The 21,474-nt window shown below is 39.2% G+C and overlaps 1 protein-coding gene across 1 annotated transcript; it reads left to right on the plus strand.

Moving 5' to 3' along the window:
* The first annotated feature begins 803 nt into the window (after positions 1-803).
* Positions 804-12,508, plus strand: RAG1 (recombination activating 1). The gene is made up of 2 exons (XM_009007944.4): positions 804-919; positions 6,041-12,508. The coding sequence occupies exon 2, from the start codon at positions 6,055-6,057 to the stop codon at positions 9,184-9,186; it is 3,132 nt and encodes a 1,043-aa protein (XP_009006192.1). The 5' UTR covers positions 804-919; positions 6,041-6,054; the 3' UTR covers positions 9,187-12,508.
* Positions 12,509-21,474: the final 8,966 nt, after the last annotated feature.

Below are 21,474 nucleotides of genomic sequence, written 5' to 3' on the forward strand. Positions count from 1 at the left end.
GAGTGATTAAGAACATGAGCTTTGGAATTCCACACCGTCTTCACTAAGTAGTGGCTGTGTGACCATGGGCAAGTCACTCCATTGTTCTGAACTTCTGTCGCTTCTTTTTAGAGATAATAATATCAAATGCATGTGATTGTTGTGAAAATGAAATGATACCTAAAACTTAGAAGCCTGGCCCATTGCTCTCAATAATGGGGACTAATATTATTAATCCTAGGTTGTAGATGATGAGATTGAGTTTCACAAAGTTTAAGCAATAAATCAAAGGCCTGAGTCAAGATTTAAATACAGGTCTGTTGACTTCTATACTCAAGTAATATTTAATTACAGTGGTTACAAAGAGCATCAACTTTCCTCACCAGGATTTGACCAGGTTGAAGGGTTCTGAGATTGTTTGGATACCATTTAAGATAATAACAAAAAACCCCGTAGTATTGTTAATATCTGATGAACATCGACAAAGAGACAGGAATCGTTTTAAGTACTTTCCTACAATAACTCTCATTGTACAACATCATTGACTCTTTGAGGTCCTTTTTACAGATGTGGAACTGAGGCACAGAGATACAGAACCCTGGCAAAAGCTGAGGCTTATACTGACAAGACCACTTCCAACCCAAATACTTGCACGTGGTTCTACACTCAGCCCCCCTCCTCGAGCTTCCTAAAGAGCCAGGTGGCAGCTGGAGCTGGGGTCTCCTGGCCCGTGATTGGCTGCCATCATTTGTGGTTAGCCTCCAAGGTGGGGGAGGCTGGGAAAAACAGTGGAGGCTGATAAACAGCTCAGCAGCATGTTCTGAGACACAAGACAGCAAGGAGGAAGCAGAGAACACACTTTTCCTTCTCTCTGGCATTGAGCAATATCAACCAACTTGCAGACATCTCAACACTTGGTCCAGGCAGCCTGCTGAGCAAGGTAACACTCATACTTTTCCTGCCTTGAGCCAAAATATTTATTACATTTTTATGTTTCTAACTAGAAGTGCTAGAGCATTTTTCCTTCCAGGTGATGAGGGGATGGAATGAACAAAGCTGACATCAATTTTGTTTTCTTTTTAATGTATAAAAATATAAAAGGTACAAGAGGCCAAGTTTAGTGCCACTGAAGGTTCATAGAAAGATGCAAAATATCTGATTTACTATAAATGAATGCTATTGTCAGAGACAGGGTGTAAGGAGTGCTTTCTGAATGAACGTGTACAAATTAGCAGAAGAAAAGGTGTGAGACTCTTGGAAATAAATACTGTTAGTTCAGGCAAGAAAAAGAATCAGAAACAAATTAGTTCTAGGGTGGGAGGAAATATGTGGTTTCCCAGGTATTAACAAGTATTGTCAGGCATTTCCTGAATTAGATTTCTTAAGTAGGAGACCAGTGTTTCTCAAAATATCCACTCATTTTTGAATCACTGAGTGTTTTAAAAAGCAATTTCTGGATTCCATCCCAAACAGCCAGACTCTGTGGGACTTGATGATCTACATTTCTTTTTAAAACCAAACTTGCTCATCATTCTGATTTGTATTAATTTCAAGAATTGCCATGGTAGAGACCCTGCTTTGCAGTTATGTTCTTGAATCAGGATTCCTGGCTAAGGGTTGTGATGATATATTTTTCTTTCTGAAGTGGTTCATGCAAGAAATTGTCTGAAGGCAAAGCAAGAATCATAGTGTTATTTTGTGGATACCTGAGACTTATATAAAAAGGCTTTTTATGTTGTCAAGTTTTTGATGCATGATGTTTGGCAAAAAATAGACAATAGTGTTTGTGGAGTGAATGAATGAATAAGTGGGACAGGTGTGATAATGAGAGGTCACACTTGATCACATAGTGATCACTTGGAAATTGTGTACAGACCAAGTTGAAGATGTTAGGAGGGAAGATTGTGGGCCAAGTAATGAGGTGTAATGTGTGTAGGGTGGGCAGCTGGGATGGGAATTGGGGGGCTGCTGCTGCTGCTGTGCCCTGGCCTCAACTTATTACATCACTCACCAGAAACTACTGCTCCTGTGCTGTCCAAGCCACCTCAAACTAGTTTGTCAAAATGAATCTGTGCCATGTGGAGGGCGGCACCCCTGCAGCTATGATGTCAGATGGCAATGCTGAGATGGCAGTGCCCAGTGGGGACAAGGCTGAGCCAGCGCCAGCCACTCAGCCTTTGAGATCCTGAGGCTGGTCTACTGCTGAGATCTTTTGTTAGAAGAGAGGAGATCAAGCACTGTAAGGTTTCTGAGTGTCAAAATATGAGTCCAAGACAACTCTTTCACAATCCTAACTTTATGCTGTCTACAGATCCATATTTTCACCTGCTTTCTACATGGTTATCAGAAAAGAAAGAAAAGCTAAGGGTGGTGGCCAGATTTGAAACTTAGCCAGATCTTAAGATTTTCTGGGGGAAATTTCAAAGAAAATATGGAAAAGTGACGATGAGCACCTATAAATCTAGTCTTTAAAACTGTTTTATCCAAAATAAATATATCACAAAATTAATAAAACTAGTACCTGCTTGTTTTGAACAATTCAAATGATACAAAAATGAATAAAATAAAAAGGGTAAGAGGCCCTCTTAGTAATGCGAATTCTATTTTTTCAGAAATTAAACACTTGTAAGATTTTAGTGCATATTCTTTGAGAATTTCTATAACTCCATGTATGTACAAATACAAGCATATATACAGAAACAGAATTTTACTATACTTGCCATCATGATTCTGTTCTCTGCTCTTTCATGTAGGCATCTTTCCATGTCACTGATGCATACGGAAATCATACATATGTACCAATGCATACAGAAAATTAAATTTTCTGCATGGTTTTCCACTGTATGTCTGGACCATAGTTCACTTAACAATGCCCTTTGGGTAATTATTTATTTTGTTTCCTGTTTTTTCAAAGTGACAAGCAGTTTTTTTAAACAAATCTCTCTCTCTGTCTCTTTATAAATATCATTGTATTCCTGTGGAAATGTTTCTATTGGATAACTTCCCAAAAGGAGATTTATTGTACCAAAGATAATATATTTAAAAGTTTTAAAGACATTGCTAAATCGTGTAGCAGACATTTTATGCCAATTTATTCTCCTCCCAAGAATGTATAAAGATATCTTAATTTCTTCATGCCTTCATTAATGCTGAATCATATAAATAGTTTTAATCTTTGCTGATTGAATAGATAAAATTAAATCTGGTTCTTAAAAGTTTTATCTTCTACCAAAAGTAATACATGTCTATTTTAGGGAGTAAAAATCACAGGTGAGGATAAAAAATAATACAGCAATAAACACAGGAGTGTAGATGTCTCTGACTATACTGATGTGATTTCCTTTGGATAAATATCCAGTAGTCGGACTGCTGGATCATATCATAATTCTATCTTTAGTTTGTTTGAGGACCTCCATACTATTCTTCATAGTGGCTGTATTCATTTACATTCCTATCAACTGTGTATGAGGGTTCCCTTTTCTCCACTTCCTTGTCAGCATTCATTATTGCTTGTCATTTGGAAAAAATCTATTTTAATTGGGGTGAAATGATATCTCATTGTAGTTTTGATTTGCATTTATCTGATGATCAGTGATGTTGAGCTCCTTTTCATATACCTGTTTGCCATTTATATGTCTTCTTTTGAGAAATGTCTATTCAGATATTTTGCCCATTTTAAAATTGGATTATTAGATTGTTTCCAGTAGAGTTGTTTGAGCTCCTTGTATATTCTGGTTATTAATCTCTGCTCAGATGGATATTTTCTCCCAATATGTGGATTGTGTATTCACTTTGCGGATGGTTTACTTTGCTGTGCAGAGGCTTTTTAAGTTGATGCAATCTCATTTGTCCATTTTGGCTTTCGTTGCCTTCCACAGGCGTATTTAAACAAATGTGGTTTGCTAGATTTTGTCACAGTAATTCAGGCCAGGGGGAGTCAGGGGAGGTGAGATAGTTTTAGAGGTCCTGCCAACATGCCTTATGATTGACTTACTCAACATGAAAGGTTAGTATTAAGCTCGATGAGCTCTAGAGATGGTCATGCATTTTAAAACGAATTACTCAAAATATGATCTTGGAATACCAGAGAGCAAGTGCTTTCAGGATAGGCTAGGAAGTAAAATGCTAAAGGAATGAGAAGGCATTTGGGGTTGAGTTCAAGCCAAGAGTCAGGGGAGCCACATGGAAAGACCTAGCACCTGTTACAGAAGAGAATGAGGAAACAGAATTGAACTATAAGCAATGTTGAGGTGTTTTTTGGGCTGCAGTTGAAATATTTTTTGAGGTTAAGGAGACATTTGAAATGGCTGTGTGTTGTTTAACTCTTGCATAGTCCTGGAGAGGGAACAACCTAATAGGATTTACCTTTTAATAAAGTCTTAGAAATTTGCTTTTAATTTTTATGAAAACACCTTTTTTTTTGAGATGGAGTCTCTCTGTCATCCAGGCTGGAGTGCAGTGGAGCTATCTTGGCTCACTGCAACTTCCACCTCCCTGGTTCAGGCAATTCTCCTGTCTCAGCCTCCCGAATGGCTGGGATTGCAGGCTCCCACCACCATGCCTGGATAATTTTTTTTTTGTATTTTTAGTGCAGACGGGGTTTCACCATGTTGGCCAGGCTGATCTCAAACTCCTGACAAGCCATCCACCCACCTTGGCCTCCCAAAGTGTTGGGATTACAGATGGGAGCCACTGCGCCTGGCCAAAAACACCAATTTCTGATGCATAGTGCATGTAAGATGGAACAAACTTTAGAAAAGCAGGGACTTGAAAAGAGACTTTGGTAGCAGCTGTCAGAATTAGCCCTTGCCCCTTCGTATCCCCTGATCCCACCCTGCTCAAAGTGTGTTTGTCTGAGAATTTGTCTCCATAACTATGTGACTATAAAAATTCTTATCATTTTTTTTAATTAATTGAGAGAAAAAACATGTTACTTGATGTAACTGGTGGGTCAAAAGAGTAAACCCAGGCAAATTTGAGATAGGTGCATGGGATGATGGATTGAAAATACAGTTGCTCTTTTTCCAATTATGTTCTAAGTACTTCGAGCAAGATTGGTCTAATTGGGTCTAGAGAGTACACTTCACATGGCATTGTTAGACTTTTTCTGCATCGCTAGTGATCTGTGCACTACAATTCAAATCAGTAGGGTTTCCTGGCATATGTAATTGCCAATATTTTTTAGCAGAAGAGAAACACTACTCCCACCTCTTCTTATTATGTTACAAACTATAGTGCTAACGACCATCGACCAACAATGACTTTCAGGATGACCTGTGTGAGTTTTATCTGAAACCATGTGAATTTTTCATCTTAAATGTCCCTCAGAATCACACTATATGTACACTCTGGTTTGTTGCAGGTTTAGAGTTCTGTGGTTTTTGTTTCTAATGTAGATACAGCCTTATAATTTACAACAGCATTCACTAATTAAAATTGTAAGCATAATTACTATCCATGATACTTATTATTAGTTTCCATTCATAAAGCTCAAAATTCACTTCATCCTTTCAAGTAGTGAATAATTAGTTTTTTGGGTTTGCAGCTTTATCATCCTTTTATGACCTAGTTGGAAGAAATAAACAACCAACCTCCCAGAAGACTGCTTTAAAACGCTGGAAATATATTGTCCAGCTAGTGCAATGAGGCTAATGCAATGTGGAAAATATTACTTTTCTTTGGTTTTAGTAGCCAGTTTATCTTTACATTTGCTGAGCAAATAACTATTGAGCACGTAATGTATACTAGGACCCTGGGGAGACAAAGATGAATCAAAGATTCTTTCCTCAAAGACTTTAAGGATTTTGTGGAAGGAGATAAAACTTTACATGTATATATTTAAAGATTTATATTTGTGTAACAGGTATAAGTAATCATAAACACTGTCAGAACAGGAAATAACTCTATGATCAGCACCTGACATGATATATTAAAATAGAAGATTTAATACATATCTTTTGGAAAAAATGAATAAACAGTGAATGTATTCATTTTTATTATTATAAGATATATCAGTGGGATATTGATATTGATCTTAATAAGACATTTTCATTGTTCTCAGGTATCTCAGCCAGCATGGCGGCCTCTTTCCCACCTACCTTGGGACTCAGTTCTGCCCCAGATGAAATTCAACATCCACATATTAAATTTTCAGAATGGAAATTTAAGCTATTCCGGGTAAGATCCTTTGAAAAGACACCTGAAGAAGCTCAAAAGGAAAAGAAGGATTCCTCTGAGGGGAAATCCTCTCTAGAGCAATCTCCAGCAGTCCTGGACAAGGCTGATGGTCAGAAGCCAGTCCAAACTCATCCAATGTTAAAACCCCACCCTAAGTTTTCCAAGAAATTTCACGATGATGGGAAAGCAAGAGGCAAAGCAATCCACCAAGCCAACCTTCGATATCTCTGCCGTATCTGTGGGAATTCTTTTAAAACTGATGAACACAACAGGAGATACCCAGTCCATGGGCCTGTGGATGGTAAAACCCTAGGCCTTTTAAGAAAAAAGGAAAAGAGAGCTACTTCCTGGCCAGACCTCATTGCCAAGGTTTTCCGGATCAATGTGAAGGCAGATGTTGACTTGATCCATCCCACTGAGTTCTGCCATAATTGTTGGAGCGTCATGCACAGGAAGTTCAGCAGTGCCCTGGGTGAAGTTTACTTCCCGAGGAAAGCGACTGTGGAGTGGCACCCCCACACACCATCCTGTGATATCTGCAACACTGTCCGTCAGGGACTCAAGAGGAAGAGTCTTCAGCCAAACTTGCAGCTCAGCAAAAAACTCAAAACTGTGCTTAACCACGCAAGACAAGCCCGTCAGCGCAAGAGAAGAGCTCAGGCAAGGATCAGCAGCAAGGATATTATGAAGAAGACTGCCAATTGCAGTAAGATACATCTTAGTACCAAGCTCCTTGCAGTGGACTTCCCGGAGCACTTTGTGAAATCCATTTCCTGCCAGATATGTGAACACATTCTGGCTGACCCTGTGGAGACCAGCTGTAAGCATGTCTTTTGCAGGGTCTGCATTATCAGATGCCTCAAAGTCATGGGCAGCTATTGTCCCTCTTGCCGATATCCGTGCTTCCCTACTGACCTGGAGAGTCCAGTGAAGTCCTTTCTGAGCATCTTGAATTCCCTGATGGTGAAATGTCCAGCACAAGAGTGCAATGAAGTGGTCAGTTTGGAAAAATATAATCACCACATCTCAAGTCACAAGGAATCAAAAGAGACTTTTGTGCACATTAATAAAGGGGGCCGGCCCCGCCAACATCTTCTGTCACTGACTCGCAGAGCTCAGAAGCACCGGCTAAGGGAGCTCAAGCTGCAAGTCAAAGCCTTTGCTGACAAAGAAGAAGGTGGAGATGTGAAGTCCGTGTGCATGACCTTATTCCTGCTGGCTCTGAGGGCAAGAAATGAACACAGGCAAGCCGATGAGCTGGAGGCCATCATGCAGGGTCGGGGCTCTGGCCTGCAGCCAGCTGTTTGCTTGGCCATCCGTGTCAATACCTTCCTCAGCTGCAGTCAGTACCACAAGATGTACAGGACCGTGAAAGCCATTACAGGGAGACAGATTTTTCAGCCTTTGCATGCCCTTCGGAATGCTGAGAAGGTCCTTCTGCCAGGCTACCACCACTTTGAGTGGCAGCCACCTCTGAAGAATGTGTCTTCCCGCACTGATGTTGGCATTATTGATGGGCTGTCTGGACTATCGTCCTCTGTGGACGATTACCCAGTGGACACCATTGCAAAGAGATTTCGCTACGATTCAGCTTTGGTGTCTGCTTTGATGGACATGGAAGAAGACATCTTGGAAGGCATGAAATCCCAAGATCTTGAGGATTACTTGAATGGCCCCTTCACTGTGGTTGTGAAGGAGTCTTGTGACGGAATGGGAGATGTGAGTGAGAAGCATGGGAGTGGGCCAGTAGTCCCGGAAAAGGCAGTCCGTTTTTCATTCACAATCATGAAAATTACTATAGCCCACAACTCTCAGAACGTGAAAGTGTTTGAAGAAGCCAAACCTAACTCTGAACTGTGTTGCAAGCCATTGTGCCTTATGCTGGCAGATGAGTCTGACCACGAGACCCTGACTGCCATCCTGAGTCCTCTCATTGCCGAGAGGGAGGCCATGAAGAGCAGTGAATTAATGCTTGAGATGGGAGGCATTCTCCGGACTTTCAAGTTCATCTTCAGGGGCACTGGATATGATGAAAAACTTGTGCGGGAAGTGGAAGGCCTTGAGGCTTCTGGTTCAGTCTACATCTGTACTCTTTGTGATGCCACCCGTCTGGAAGCCTCTCAAAATCTTGTCTTCCACTCTATAACCAGAAGCCATGCCGAGAACCTGGAACGTTATGAGGTCTGGCGTTCCAACCCTTACCACGAGTCTGTGGAAGAACTACGGGATCGGGTGAAAGGGGTCTCAGCCAAACCTTTCATTGAGACAGTCCCTTCCATAGATGCACTCCACTGTGACATTGGCAATGCGGCTGAGTTCTATAAGATCTTCCAGCTAGAGATAGGGGAGGTGTATAAGAATCCCAATGCTTCCAAAGAGGAAAGGAAAAGGTGGCAGGCCACATTGGACAAGCATCTCCGGAAGAAGATGAACCTCAAACCAATCATGAGGATGAATGGCAACTTTGCCAGGAAGCTCATGACTAAAGAGACTGTAGATGCAGTTTGTGAGTTAATTCCTTCTGAGGAGAGGCACGAGGCTCTGAGGGAGCTGATGGATCTTTACCTGAAGATGAAACCAGTATGGCGGTCATCATGCCCTGCTAAAGAGTGCCCAGAATCCCTCTGCCAGTACAGTTTCAATTCACAGCGTTTTGCTGAGCTCCTTTCTACCAAGTTCAAGTATAGGTATGAGGGGAAAATCACCAATTATTTTCACAAAACCCTGGCACATGTTCCTGAAATTATTGAGAGGGATGGCTCCATTGGGGCATGGGCAAGTGAGGGAAATGAGTCTGGTAACAAACTGTTTAGGCGCTTCCGGAAAATGAATGCCAGGCAGTCCAAATGCTATGAGATGGAAGACGTTCTGAAACACCACTGGCTGTACACCTCCAAATACCTCCAGAAGTTTATGAATGCTCATAACGCATTAAAAACCTCTGGGTTTACCATGAACTCTCAGGCAAGTTTAGGGGACCCATCAGGCATAGAGGACTCTCTGGAAAGCCAAGATTCAATGGAATTTTAAGCAGGGCAACCATTCATGAGTTGGTTTTTGCAATTGAGTTTCCCTCTGGGTTGCATTGAGGGCTTCTCCTAGTACCCTTTACTGCTGTGTATGGGGCTTCACCACCCAAGGGGTGGCAGGTTGGAGTGAGAGGCTATGGATGTTCTCAAGTCAGGAGTGGAAACTGATGAGCTGATTGCTTGAGTCTTTTAGTGAGTTCCTAAAAGCAACAGGAAAAATCAGTTATCTGAAAGCTCGATAACTCAGAACAGGAGTAACTGCAGGGGACCAGTGATGAACAAAGATCTATGTGTGTGGGGGGAGCTGTCATGAAAATCAAAGCCAAGGTTATCAAAGAACAGCCAGCAAGGCCAGGAAAGAAATTGGTCTTCTGGTTTTCATGTTTTCCCCCTTGATTTATTATATTTTGTATTGAGGTGTAAGTGCTTTCTATTTCATTTTTGAATAATTCTTCATTTAAGAAATTTTACATATCTTGGCTTGTTCTATACAATTCAAAAGAGCTTTTTAAATTTTTCTAATAATATCTTACATTTCTACAGCATGATAACCTTTACAAAGTGCTCTCAATGCATTTACCCATTTGGTACATTTATGCAGAAATACTTTGACGACTTTGAGAAAATCAGTCTTTTTATGTTTAAATTATGTATCTGTTGTAACCTTCAGAGTTTAGGAGGTCATCTGCTGTCATGGATTTTTCAATAATGAATTTAGAATACATCTGTTAGCTACAGTTAGTTATTAAATCTTCCAATAATATATGTTTACTTAGCTATCAGAAGCCAAGTATGATTCTTTATTTTTACTTTTTAATTTCAAGTAATTTAGAGTTTCCAAATGCTTCTGCATACAATCTTAAAGCCACAGAGGCTTGCAAAAATATAGGTTAGTTTGGTGTCTAAAAATATATTTCATGTCTTACTGAAACATTTTGTTAGACTTTCTCCAAATGAAACCTGAATCAATTTTTCTAAATCTAGGTTTCATAGAGACCTCGCCTCTGCAATGTGTTTTTCTTTCTATAATGATCAGTTTACTTTCAGTGGATTCAGAATTGTATAGCAGGATAACCTTGTATTTTTCCGTCTGCTAAGTTTAGATGGAGTCTGAATGTAGTACAGTGGAAGAGTTAACATTTGCACTGTGCTTTTTACCACTGTGGAATGTTTTCACACTCATTTTCCTTACAACAACTCTGAGGACTAGGTGTTGTTATTATCTCCATTTGATGGGGTTTAAATGATTTGTTCAAAGTTATTTAGTGATAAAACATACTTAGCTTCTAGTTTGAACCCAGTCCTTTTGTCTCCAAAGTCCTTCTTCTTTTTTCCACAAATTAATCACTGTGTATATTTATAAGTAGTATCAGAATTTGTTTAGGATTCACAACTAATCGCTACAGCACATTACATTTTTATGGGGCAGGGGTAAGTGAGTTTTTAAGTCATTTGTATACTTTGGGCATTTTGATAGAAGAAAGTAACACAACATCTCCAAAGAGCCCCCTAACATTCTTGTGGCTCTAGTTATTTGAAAACTATTATTTGCATCCTTAGGAATTTGGGATTTGCCAGTTGCTGGCAATGTAGAGCAGGCATGGAATTTTATATGCTAGTGAGTCATAATGATATGTTAGTGTTAATTAGTTTTTTTCTTCCTTCGATTTTATTGGCCATAATTGCTGCTCTTCATACACAGTATATCAAAGAGCTTGATAATTTAGTTGTCAAACGTGTATCTGTGACATTATCCTAAATGGTATGCATTTGGTGCTTTTGCAGGGATTGAACTCAGTATCTTTCATTAAAAGCATACAGCAGTTTTCCTTGCTTTTATATGTAGAATATCAAAGTTGTTTGTAATTTATTTGTCAAAAACATAAACATATTTTAATATTATTTTTTTGAAAACTCTTGGTTTTGTTTTTTGGAAGCAAATGGGCCACTAAGCCACCCTTTCCCTTCATCCTGCTTAATCCTTACATCATGTCTCTGCACTAATAAACAGCTAAATTCACATAATCATCCTATTCCCTGAAGCATGGTAGCGCTGGTTGGTAGATTTTTCCCCCCAATTTCCACTCTTTTACTCTATTGGTGGCACTGTAAATACTTTCCAGTATTAAATTCTCCTTTTCTAGCACTGTAGGAACTATTTTTAATGCATGTGACTAAGAGCATGATTTATAGCACAACCTTTCCAATAATCCCTTAATCAGATCACATTTTGATAAACCCAGGGAACATCTGGCTGCAGGAATTTCAATATGTAGAGATGTCGCCTATGGTTTTTTTGCTTTTATTGTTGAAATTGCAATATCTTAGACCCTAGTTTTATGCTAGAGTTTTATTTTTAACAATGCCTATCGCAAATGTAGTCACATACTCCAGGGAAATTCACCACACTGAATGGAGCAATTTTTGTATGTGTGTGTGAAGTATATACTGGGACTTCAGAAGTGCAATGCATTTCTCCCCTGTGAAACCTGATTCTACAAGTTTTTCTGCCAAGCCACTCAGGAGCATTGCAGGGACCAGAGATAATGGCTGATGAAAACTGATGATTGGTGGGTGAGGTCAAAAGGAGGCTTGAGATTAATAAACATGAACTGAGAAGCAAGAGCAGGAGAAAAAGATGTCATTTTCTTTCAGGTGAACTGGAATTTAGTTTTGCCTCAATTTTTTTTTTCCTGCAAGATACAGATGAAGATAAAAATTTCTGTTGTTGTTGTTGAGAGTGTGAGTTTTGTATTACATCATGTAGAATTTGAATTCCACACAGATAGAAGGCAAGATATGTAAGCACCAGTGGTCGTTGGGAGGAATAAACCATCATTTGGATGTAGGTGGTTTTTGGTTGCAGACATATATGTGTCTTCAGTGATTGTATATCAGATGGTGTATTCTTTTGATGTTAAAAAATGTTAAGTAAGAGTAGCTACTTTGTACCCATTTTACTTTTTTTCATTTTAACTACAGTAATCTACATACGTATACCTCAGAATTCATTTCAGGTGATATTTTTTGTTTTGTAGAATTGTACTTCAGTTTATTTTCTTACAAGTAATCTTACATTTTGATTAATGGCTTCCAAGAGCCTTGTTTTCTTTTTCTGTTTCAGAGAAAGTTTAGGAACCAGGATGCAATGGATTTATTTGATGCAGGGGACCTGTATTTCCATGTCAAATGTTTTCAAATAAAATGAAGTATGAGTTTCAATACTTATTTTCTATTTTAATATTTCCATTCATTAATATTATGGTTATTGTTAACAATTTTATGTTTGAGTATTTGAAATAAAAGTTTAAGACTTGAGAAAATAGTGGGTATTGTGATTTCTATTCAAATATTAATAATAATATTGAGTGCAGCATTTAAAAATTAACATCTTTTACTTTGAGAGAAATACAGACTAAATTTGGTGGTCTTTGGATTAAAGGACAATAGAATAATAATTATGCAAAATATTTATCCTAATGTAGGATGAGACAATTTTTTCCCCCAGATACATAAGATAAATAGTAAACCAAATCTTTTTTTTTTTTTTTTAACTTTTTTGAGACTGGTGAAAATACAGAACTATTCTCCAGAAAATTCACTTACTTACTGTAGTAGGCCATTCTTGCATTACTATAAATAAATATCAGAGACTGGGTAATTTATATTTTTAAAAAAAGGAGATTTAATTGGTTCCCTGTTCTGCAGTAAGTATGGCACTAACATCTGATTCACTTTCTGGTGAGGCCTCAGGAAGCTACAGTCACGGTACAAAGGGAAAGGAGAGCAGGAGCATCACACAGCAAGAATGGGAATGGGGTGGGGAGGTGCCACATACTTTTGCATAACCAGATCTCATGTGAACTTGCTGAGCAAGTGCTTGCTCATTATCATGAGAATAGCACCAAGATATCCATAAGGGGTATACCCCCATAATCCAATCACCTCCCATCAGGCCCTCTGCCAACATTGGGGTTACATTTCAACATGAGATTCGGAAGGGACAAATATCCAAAGCATAGCATTCTGCCCCTGGCCGTCCAAATCTGATGTTCTCCTCACATTGCAAAATACAATGATCCCTTCCCAACAGTCCCCAAAGTCTAAACTCATTCCAAGTGTCAACTTAAAAGTCCCAAAGTCCTAAGTCTAGAGTCTCATCATTGGAGACTCATGGCAAATTTCTTCCTGAGCCTGTAAAATGAAAAACAAGTTATTTGCTTCCAAGATACAATGGTGGTAACAGGCATTCAATTGAAATTCTCATTCCAAAAGTTATAAATTGGCCAAAAGAAAGGGGTGATAGACCCCACACAAAACCTGGAAAGGCAGACATTAAACCTTAAAGCTCCAAAATAATCTCTGTTGACACCATGTCCCACATTCAAGGCACATTGCTGCAAGGGGTGGGCTTCCGATGCCTTGGGCAGCTCCACCCCTTTGGCTACGTAGTGTGCAGTCCCCATTGCTGCTCTTTAAGGTTGGAGTTGAGTTACTGCAGGTTTTCCCTGCTGAGGTTGCAAACTGCAGGTACCTGTACTACTCTTGGGGCTAGAAAGTGGTGGTCCCATCTCACAGCTTCATTAGGCAATACCCTGATAGGGACTTTGTGTAGGGGCTCCAACCCCACATTTTCCCTTTGCATTTTCCTAGTAGAGGCTCTCTGCAAGTGCTTGGCCATATAGTAGACTTTTGCTTTTGCACCCAGGCTTTCTTATACATCCTCTGAAATCTAGGGAGAAGTTGCCAGGCCTCCTTCTCTCCTGCGTTCTGAGTACCTGCAGGCTTAAAACCATGTGGAAGCTGGAAAGGCTATGACTATGTCCTCTGGAGCTGAATCCTGAACTGTATCTGGGGCCTTTTAAACCAAAGCTGGAGCTGAGTGGCCTGAATGCAGAGAGTAATGTCTTAAGGCTATGCAAGGTAGTAGGACCCTGGGCCTGGACCCTGAAACCATTCTTTCCTCCTAGGCCTCTGGGCCGGTGATGGAAGGGGTTGCCTCAAAGATCTCTGAGATGCCTTCAAGACGTTCTTCCCATTGTCTTGGATAGCAGCACTTGGCTCCCTTTTAGTCATGCTAATCTCTTTAGTCAGTAGTTGCTCCATAGCTGCTTGAATCCCTCCTCTACCACAAAGCCAAGCTGCAAAATTTCCAAACTTTTACATTCTGCTAGAATTTTAAATATAAATTCTGAATTTAAGTCATTTCTTTGCTTCTGTATTTGATCTTTGGCTGTTATAAGTAAACAGGCTACATCTTAAATACTTTGCTGCATAGATATTTCTTCCATCAGATACCCTAAGTCGTTAAGTTCAACTTTCACAGATCCCTAGCATGTGGACACAATGTAGCCAAGTTCTTTGCTAAGGAATAACACAGGTGACCTTTACTCCAGTTCACAATAACTTCCTCATTTCCATCTGAAACCTCATCAGCTTAGCCTGCACTGTCCATATCTATCAGCATTTTCATCACTACCATTTAACCATTCTTTAAGACGTTCCAAACTTTTCCTCATTTTCCTGTCTTCTTCTGAGCCCTCCAGACTGTTTCAATGTTAACCTCTGCCTGTTATGCAGTTCTAAAGCCACTTCCACATTTTCAGGTGTCTTTATAGCAATGTTTTACTCCTTGGTACAAATGTTCTTTATGGGGCCATTTTTATATTGCTATATAGAAGTATCTGAAACTTGATAATTTATAAAGAAAAGAGATTTATTTGGCTCACAGTTCTACAGGTTGTACAGAAAGCATGACACTGGTGTCACATATTGAAAGTGGGAGCAAGGGGTGGGAGTGAGGTGCTACACACTTTGAACAACCAGATCTTGCGTGAACTTTTAGAGCTGTTCTCATGATAATGAGAACAGCACCATCCACCCCTGTGATCCAATCACCTTCCACCAGGTTCTACTTCCAACATTGGGGATTACATTTCAAGGTGAGATTTGGAGGAAACAAACTTCCATACCATATCACTTATATACTCAAAATTTTGGTCAGAATTGTTGACTTTTCCAGGGCCACTCAGAAAATGGCAGAACTGACTACAGTCTGTGTGCTTTTATCCAGTGCTTTAAATAATATTAATAAAGAATAGTAATAATAGATACCATTTACCAAATTTCTTTTTGTGCTAACCACTTTGCATACATTTTCTTATTTGATCCTTTTGAAGTGGATACTCCTATTATCTCCATGTTACACTTGAAATAGCAGAAGCTGATCTCAGCTAGAAAATGACAGAGCCACAGCCACATATTTTCAGGTACCGTAGACCCACCTTAGTTGGAGGCTTCCCAGCTCCCTTCCACTCAGGGCTGAGATTCAGTCTGGCTGTATCTCTACAGCTATACCATTTTCAAAAATATTGAAAAATGTTTGTATTTTTAGGTAAATAGCTTATGTCCCAAGACCCAAGTGCCTTTACACTACTCTGGCAGCCCTATTCAGTCTTTCAAAACTGTGGATCACTCCGCAATCCGGCAAATAACTCGCAGCACTGCTGGAGGCCTCAGGACCTGGGTTTTAAAATATTTGAATGTTTGAATGCTACGTTTTAGAATGTAGCATCTTCTTACCTTTTAAGATCCAGCTAAGGTCTGCATCCTTCCCACCCTTTCGAATTACTTCAGCCTATATTTTAAATACATATTTGTAGGATGCCTTCTGTGGGCAGTGTGGGCTTGGCATAGGAGATACAGTGGTGAAGAACATAGTTTCTGCTCACAAACAGCTAGGGAGAGATAGACTTCAGATTAACAATAGGATTGCTAAATGCATGGCTACACACTCTAGTAGGTGTCAGGAAGGAAAAACACCAAATGTGATCAGAGTGCAATAGGTGCAGAGCACAATAGGTGAAGTACAATAGAACAATAGAATTTAACTTGGGGTATCAGAGAAAGCATCCAGGAAGAAGGAACTTTTCAGTGGAGACTGGGAGAATGAGTGGGTGAGGTCAGGTGGGCTACCTCGAGTGACAGACCTGAGTAAACTTAGTCTAAGGGAAGACTGTGAGGGGAGAGCAATTGTCAGTGTTTAGGAACTGAAGGAAGGTAAGTGCACAGGAGCAGCCTGAGGGAGGGGCTGCTCTGGAGAATCAGGCAGAGGTTTTATCATGCAGGACCTAATGGACTTGAGTCCTACCAGAAGTGCAAAGAGTTTGAGGCAGGCAAATGAGGCAATCCACACCACACCAGCAGTGGGGCACGAGTGAAATACTTTTGGAAGCATTAAAGTGTGAGGGAATTGATCCAAGTTTGAGAAGGATTATGCATATGAACTAAATGATGGGGTAGTAACTTCAAGAATTTTTTTCTCTTCAATAATACACTGCCTATTAATTAATGTCTCACTTCTTTAGATGACTGTACCCAACTCTAGGCAGTAGGAGATGAAGGAAGTTTCTGGAGTCCTTGATAGTCTCATTTTTTATGAAATCAGCATTTCTTCCCCTGGCTATTTTCCTTCTTTCTCATGGAAATTTTCATTTTTCCCCCTTTAGGCCTTTGTATAATCTTTTTATTCTTTTTGATGATGACAACCTATTTTTGCCATTGCAAAATACATATTGACTTACTTGGAAGCCAAGACCTGCAAATTATTTTTATACTGAGATCTGATCAAGATATAAATAAATGCCTAATCTCACATAGACCTTTGTTTCATCTTTTTCCTCAAGAAACCAGTAACTTTTTCATGATTAAAAATGGATGATTTAGCCATCTTTTGCACACACACAAACCCTGCCTCTTTCGAGGTAACGCTGTACATTTTTTGCATAGCATTTCAAATAGTCTTTTCTACATTTCTAGTTATCTTGGTCACAACATCTCTTCAGCAAGGCTAAATACAACAAAGGAAACTTGAAAATATTTTAGCCCAATTTCTTAATTTTCCCAACATATCCCAGGTTAAAGACAAAGTGAACAGTTATTGTGTGGACAGCCTGGACTACACAGTTTCAAATTTGTCACCCATTATTTGAGTTTATTATTTTATTGTCCACAACTCTCTTGTCCTGCACCTTTTCCCCATTCTATGGTAAGACTATTAATTACCAAATGGTGAGGCCTATGTTTTATATTTATTTTGAAGTTCCCATAACATTTAATGTGAATATCAGATTTTCAATAAATGCTTACTGATTGGAGACCCTGAATAAGCCTACTGGTAGGAAAATTGAGTCATGGATTCAGGGGATTTTTATTCTTAACCAGACTCTTAAAAGAAGTGATATTGATAACTTTTCTATTATCACAAAGTATGATTTAAGTGAGTATGCACATTTTTTGGATTGATATCTGGAGACCAGATGAAGAATTAGTTTTCTTTGAAATAAGTGTGCATGTTAGATGTTTCTTGACAGAATTAGGTTTGGAAAATGTGCTATCATCTATGATAAAGTCCAAGTCAAAAAGCAATATTCTATGCTAGGGTGGAGTTTTGTGGCATATAAATAATTTGGAATTCTTGTCACTGTGTATTACAATGGCTGTCTATTCTAACAAAATTTACCGTGATATCTATACTAATCTTGTGTGAACTCTTTTCACCAGAAAAGAGAATAAATATAACCTAAGATCTCATCTCCTGTGAATTTTACTGTGTTTTTGATTTCCAAGTTCTGTGAGATATTTTAATTGGTCAAGATACTTAGAACACATAATTTATTTCCACATCTCCTCCTTCACACATTAAAGAATTAGAAAGATAGTAAGACAATAGCTGCAGAAGTGAATGAATTTCAGCCCCTATAGAGTGAACTTAATTCAATTCAATGAAAATTTGTTGAACAATTATAATGTACCAGAAGCTATGCTTTCTGTTAAGGAAATGAAACTGAGAAATAAACTTTCCTTTCTTTTAAAAAACCCACTGTCAAATAGCTTCTTTATTTGAAGATCAGGCATATAAATAAATATTTATAATTTGATAGGTGCTATAAAAAGAGATATTTTGGACAGAGAGGTGAATATTCCACACTTTTTAGACTGAAGGCTTTATAGAGAACAACTAAATCTTGAAAGATGATAGTTATTAACCAGGGAGAAGGACTTTTCAGGTGGAGGGTTTCCAGCATTGACAGAGGATATGTACAAGGGGTGTGTGTAGAAGGGAAAGATGGGCTTACAGAATCACATCTTGCCATAGTGAGGCATTTGGATTTTTTTTTTCATGGACGATGGGAAACCACTGAAGAGTTTTCATCAATGAAACATCAGATTTTTATTTTAGAATGCTCACCGTGGTCTCAGAACAGCCAGAGGACTGGAAGGAGACAAGGTAAAGACGGAAGATCCATTAGGAGGTTGGTTAAATAGTAAAGGCAAAAGGTAATAAAAGCAGTGGCAACGAATATATACAGTGTACTAGTTTTCACACTGCTGATAAAGACATACCTCAGACTAGGTAATTTATACAGGAAAAAGCCTTTAATGAATTTACGGTTCCACGTGGCTGGGGAGGCCTCACAATCATGGCAGCAGGCAAGGAGGAGCAAGTCATGTTTTACATGGATGGCAGCAGGCAAGGAGAGAGCTTGTATAGGAAAATCCCGCCTTATGAAGCCGTCTGATCTTGTGAGACTTATTCACTATCATGAAAAAAGCAAGAGAAAAACCTGCTCCCCTGATTCAGTTACCTCCACCATTTCCTTTCATAACACGTGGAGAATTCAAGATGAGATCTGAGTATGTACACTGCCAAACCATATCATGCAATACGTATTTTTGTTTCCAGCTTAGAAGACCTGTTCTAGTACCCTTCATTACTGTTTCAGGGTAAATGGGGCTATTGCAGTTGAGATGTTTAAAATATATACTGGTCAGATGCTGGCTAAATGCTCATCACATACAATTCCCTTTTATAGACATGGAGTTAAACTACATTTCCCAGCCTGCATTTAGGTGGGGCTATGCCACTAGCTTTTGCCAATGGAAGTCAGAGAAAATGATGTATTATTTGCAGGCTGAAACACTTACAAGTAAAAATGCCTTCCCCACATGTTCTCTTTACCTTTCTTTCTTTTATTCTTTTTGTATTTGAAGTTTTGGAGACACATGATGGAGACAAAGATGGTTGAGTTGCCAAATAGAAAAAGCCTGAATCCCTGAGACAAATCTTGGAGGAGAGTCACTCAGGTGAATAGCCTGATAAGAACACCTGCATTGGATTTTCCAATGAGCAAAAAATAAACTTTAGAAGTGTTTGAGAGTTTTTGTTACAGTAGCTAGTGTTAATTACTCTACTACATATTTTCCTATTCTTACCTTTGCCATCCAACAGAAGTTTGTTAGTTTCATTTAAGCTCATATCCCTTACTTCTTTAGTTGCTTTAAGTTTTTACTCTCTCTCACTGTGTGTGTGTGTGTATGCAATATCTACATAAACACATGTATATTTAGCACTAGGCACTCTGCTGGATACTGGAGGCCTTAATAATAAACAATTAAGATCTCTGTCATGATGGAATTAAGAAATAAGAGGAGGAAAAGATAAGCAATAAATGATTATAACAAATATAAAAAGTATAATTAGTGTTATGCTAGATAAAGTATATGTCACTTTGGTTACTCACAATAAAAAGCAGATGCAACTCAGTAATGTATTTAATTCAGTTCAGCTTAACAACACTTTGCCTAAGGTATACCAGGCATCATGTTAAGTACTTGTCATAAACATTGTTCTACTACTTATGAAACTCAGTTTGTTGGAAGAGTCAGACACTTAGATTATGTAACAACAGAAATAATTATATGGTACTGAAGCAGCATGGAGGGGGATACGATGGACTCTGAGCTATATAATACTGTGAGATAGTACTGACTAATTTTCCTCTTAGATATTCCTTTTATCCAAAATTTGAGCACGAAAAATCTATGCTTTGGGAGGTGGGTGCACTGGCTTATTCCTATAACCCTAGCACTTTTGGAGGCTGAGGCAGGAGGATTGCTTCAGGCTAGGAGTTCAAGATCAGCATGGGGAAGATGTGGAGACTGCATCTCTGGAAAAAATAAAATTAGCTGGGTATGGTGGTATGCACCTCAAGCTCTAGCTACTCGGGAGCTGAGGTAGGATTTCTTGAGCCCAGGAGTTAGAGGTTGCAGAGAGCCATGATGGTGCTACTGAATTCTAGCCTGTGTAACAGAGTGATACTCCATCTCTAAAAAATGAAAAAAGAAAGTTAAAAAAAAGAAAACAAATCGATGCCTCATGGGGTAATGGAAAAAATGGAAAATACTAGCATTATGTTTTGAATAATATCTGATGAGTAAGAGCTATTCTATTACACCCTCAATCATTCAATATTCATTCTTTCATGCAATATTTATTTATTGACAAGAAACTGTTTCCATGCCTATATAAACATTTTTGAGAAGTGAATTTGAGACAAAGATGGAGTGAGCAGACACCGTGGGTCCCAGGAAAAGAGTTCTTCATACTTTATACCTTGGGCTGAGCTGTGGGGTTGGGGAGAACAGTAGGAATCCCAGTTTAGTTTCTTGGAGTCAGGAGGAGAGAGGATGTGCATCTTACTTCCCTGATAGAGCCCAGGAAACCAGTAACATCCAGAGGTGAAATGGTAGTGATGTGTGTTTAATTGGTGGTAGTTCGGACTAGAATCTGTGGTCCAGCCAGCTGCAAGAGTAGTAGGATGTGCCCAAGAAAGTTACAGAAATAGGCAAGTTCCTAGATGGTCCCCCAAAGAGAACTGTGGCCATGCTGGGAAAAGAAGGTCTTTCTCAACCAGAGACCAGAAAGCAGCTTAAAGAGGGCTAGACATAAGGACTACTTGTAGTAAGGACTGATGTGCTATTCAGGAGTCATCCTCCAGGTCTGATCATGACAGGTGGATGTTGTAGCTGAAGATAAAGAGGAATGACCCTAAGAATAAGATACTTCACCCTTCCTCCCTCCCTCTCCTGACAATTCTGCATTCTTTTTCTCCATGGAACTTGGATGAAAAGAGGGAGAACTCTAAAACTGTTGAAATTATATTTCCAGCATACAAAGAGATACAGATTACAATGTAAGCCGAGTTAGAGAAAAATACAGCCAGGTTTATTTCTTGCATTGAGTATGTAAGCTGTAAAAGGTAGTGGGGTTCAGAGAAGTCTTCTGGAGTGAGGAGGTATCTAAACTAGTATGTAAACAGTGAATAGTACTGGGCCAGATGGACTAGGGCATTGGCAGGAGCTGCAAAGTGCAAGAGGGAAATTATTCCCAGCAGAAGAAACAGGTTGCTCAAAGGCCCTGGGGTTTGAAACAACCGGGGGTACTCAC

The sequence above is a fragment of the Callithrix jacchus genome, chromosome 10, assembly GCF_049354715.1.
Source record: "Callithrix jacchus isolate 240 chromosome 10, calJac240_pri, whole genome shotgun sequence".
In the NCBI taxonomy this organism is placed as follows: Eukaryota; Metazoa; Chordata; class Mammalia; order Primates; family Cebidae; genus Callithrix; species Callithrix jacchus.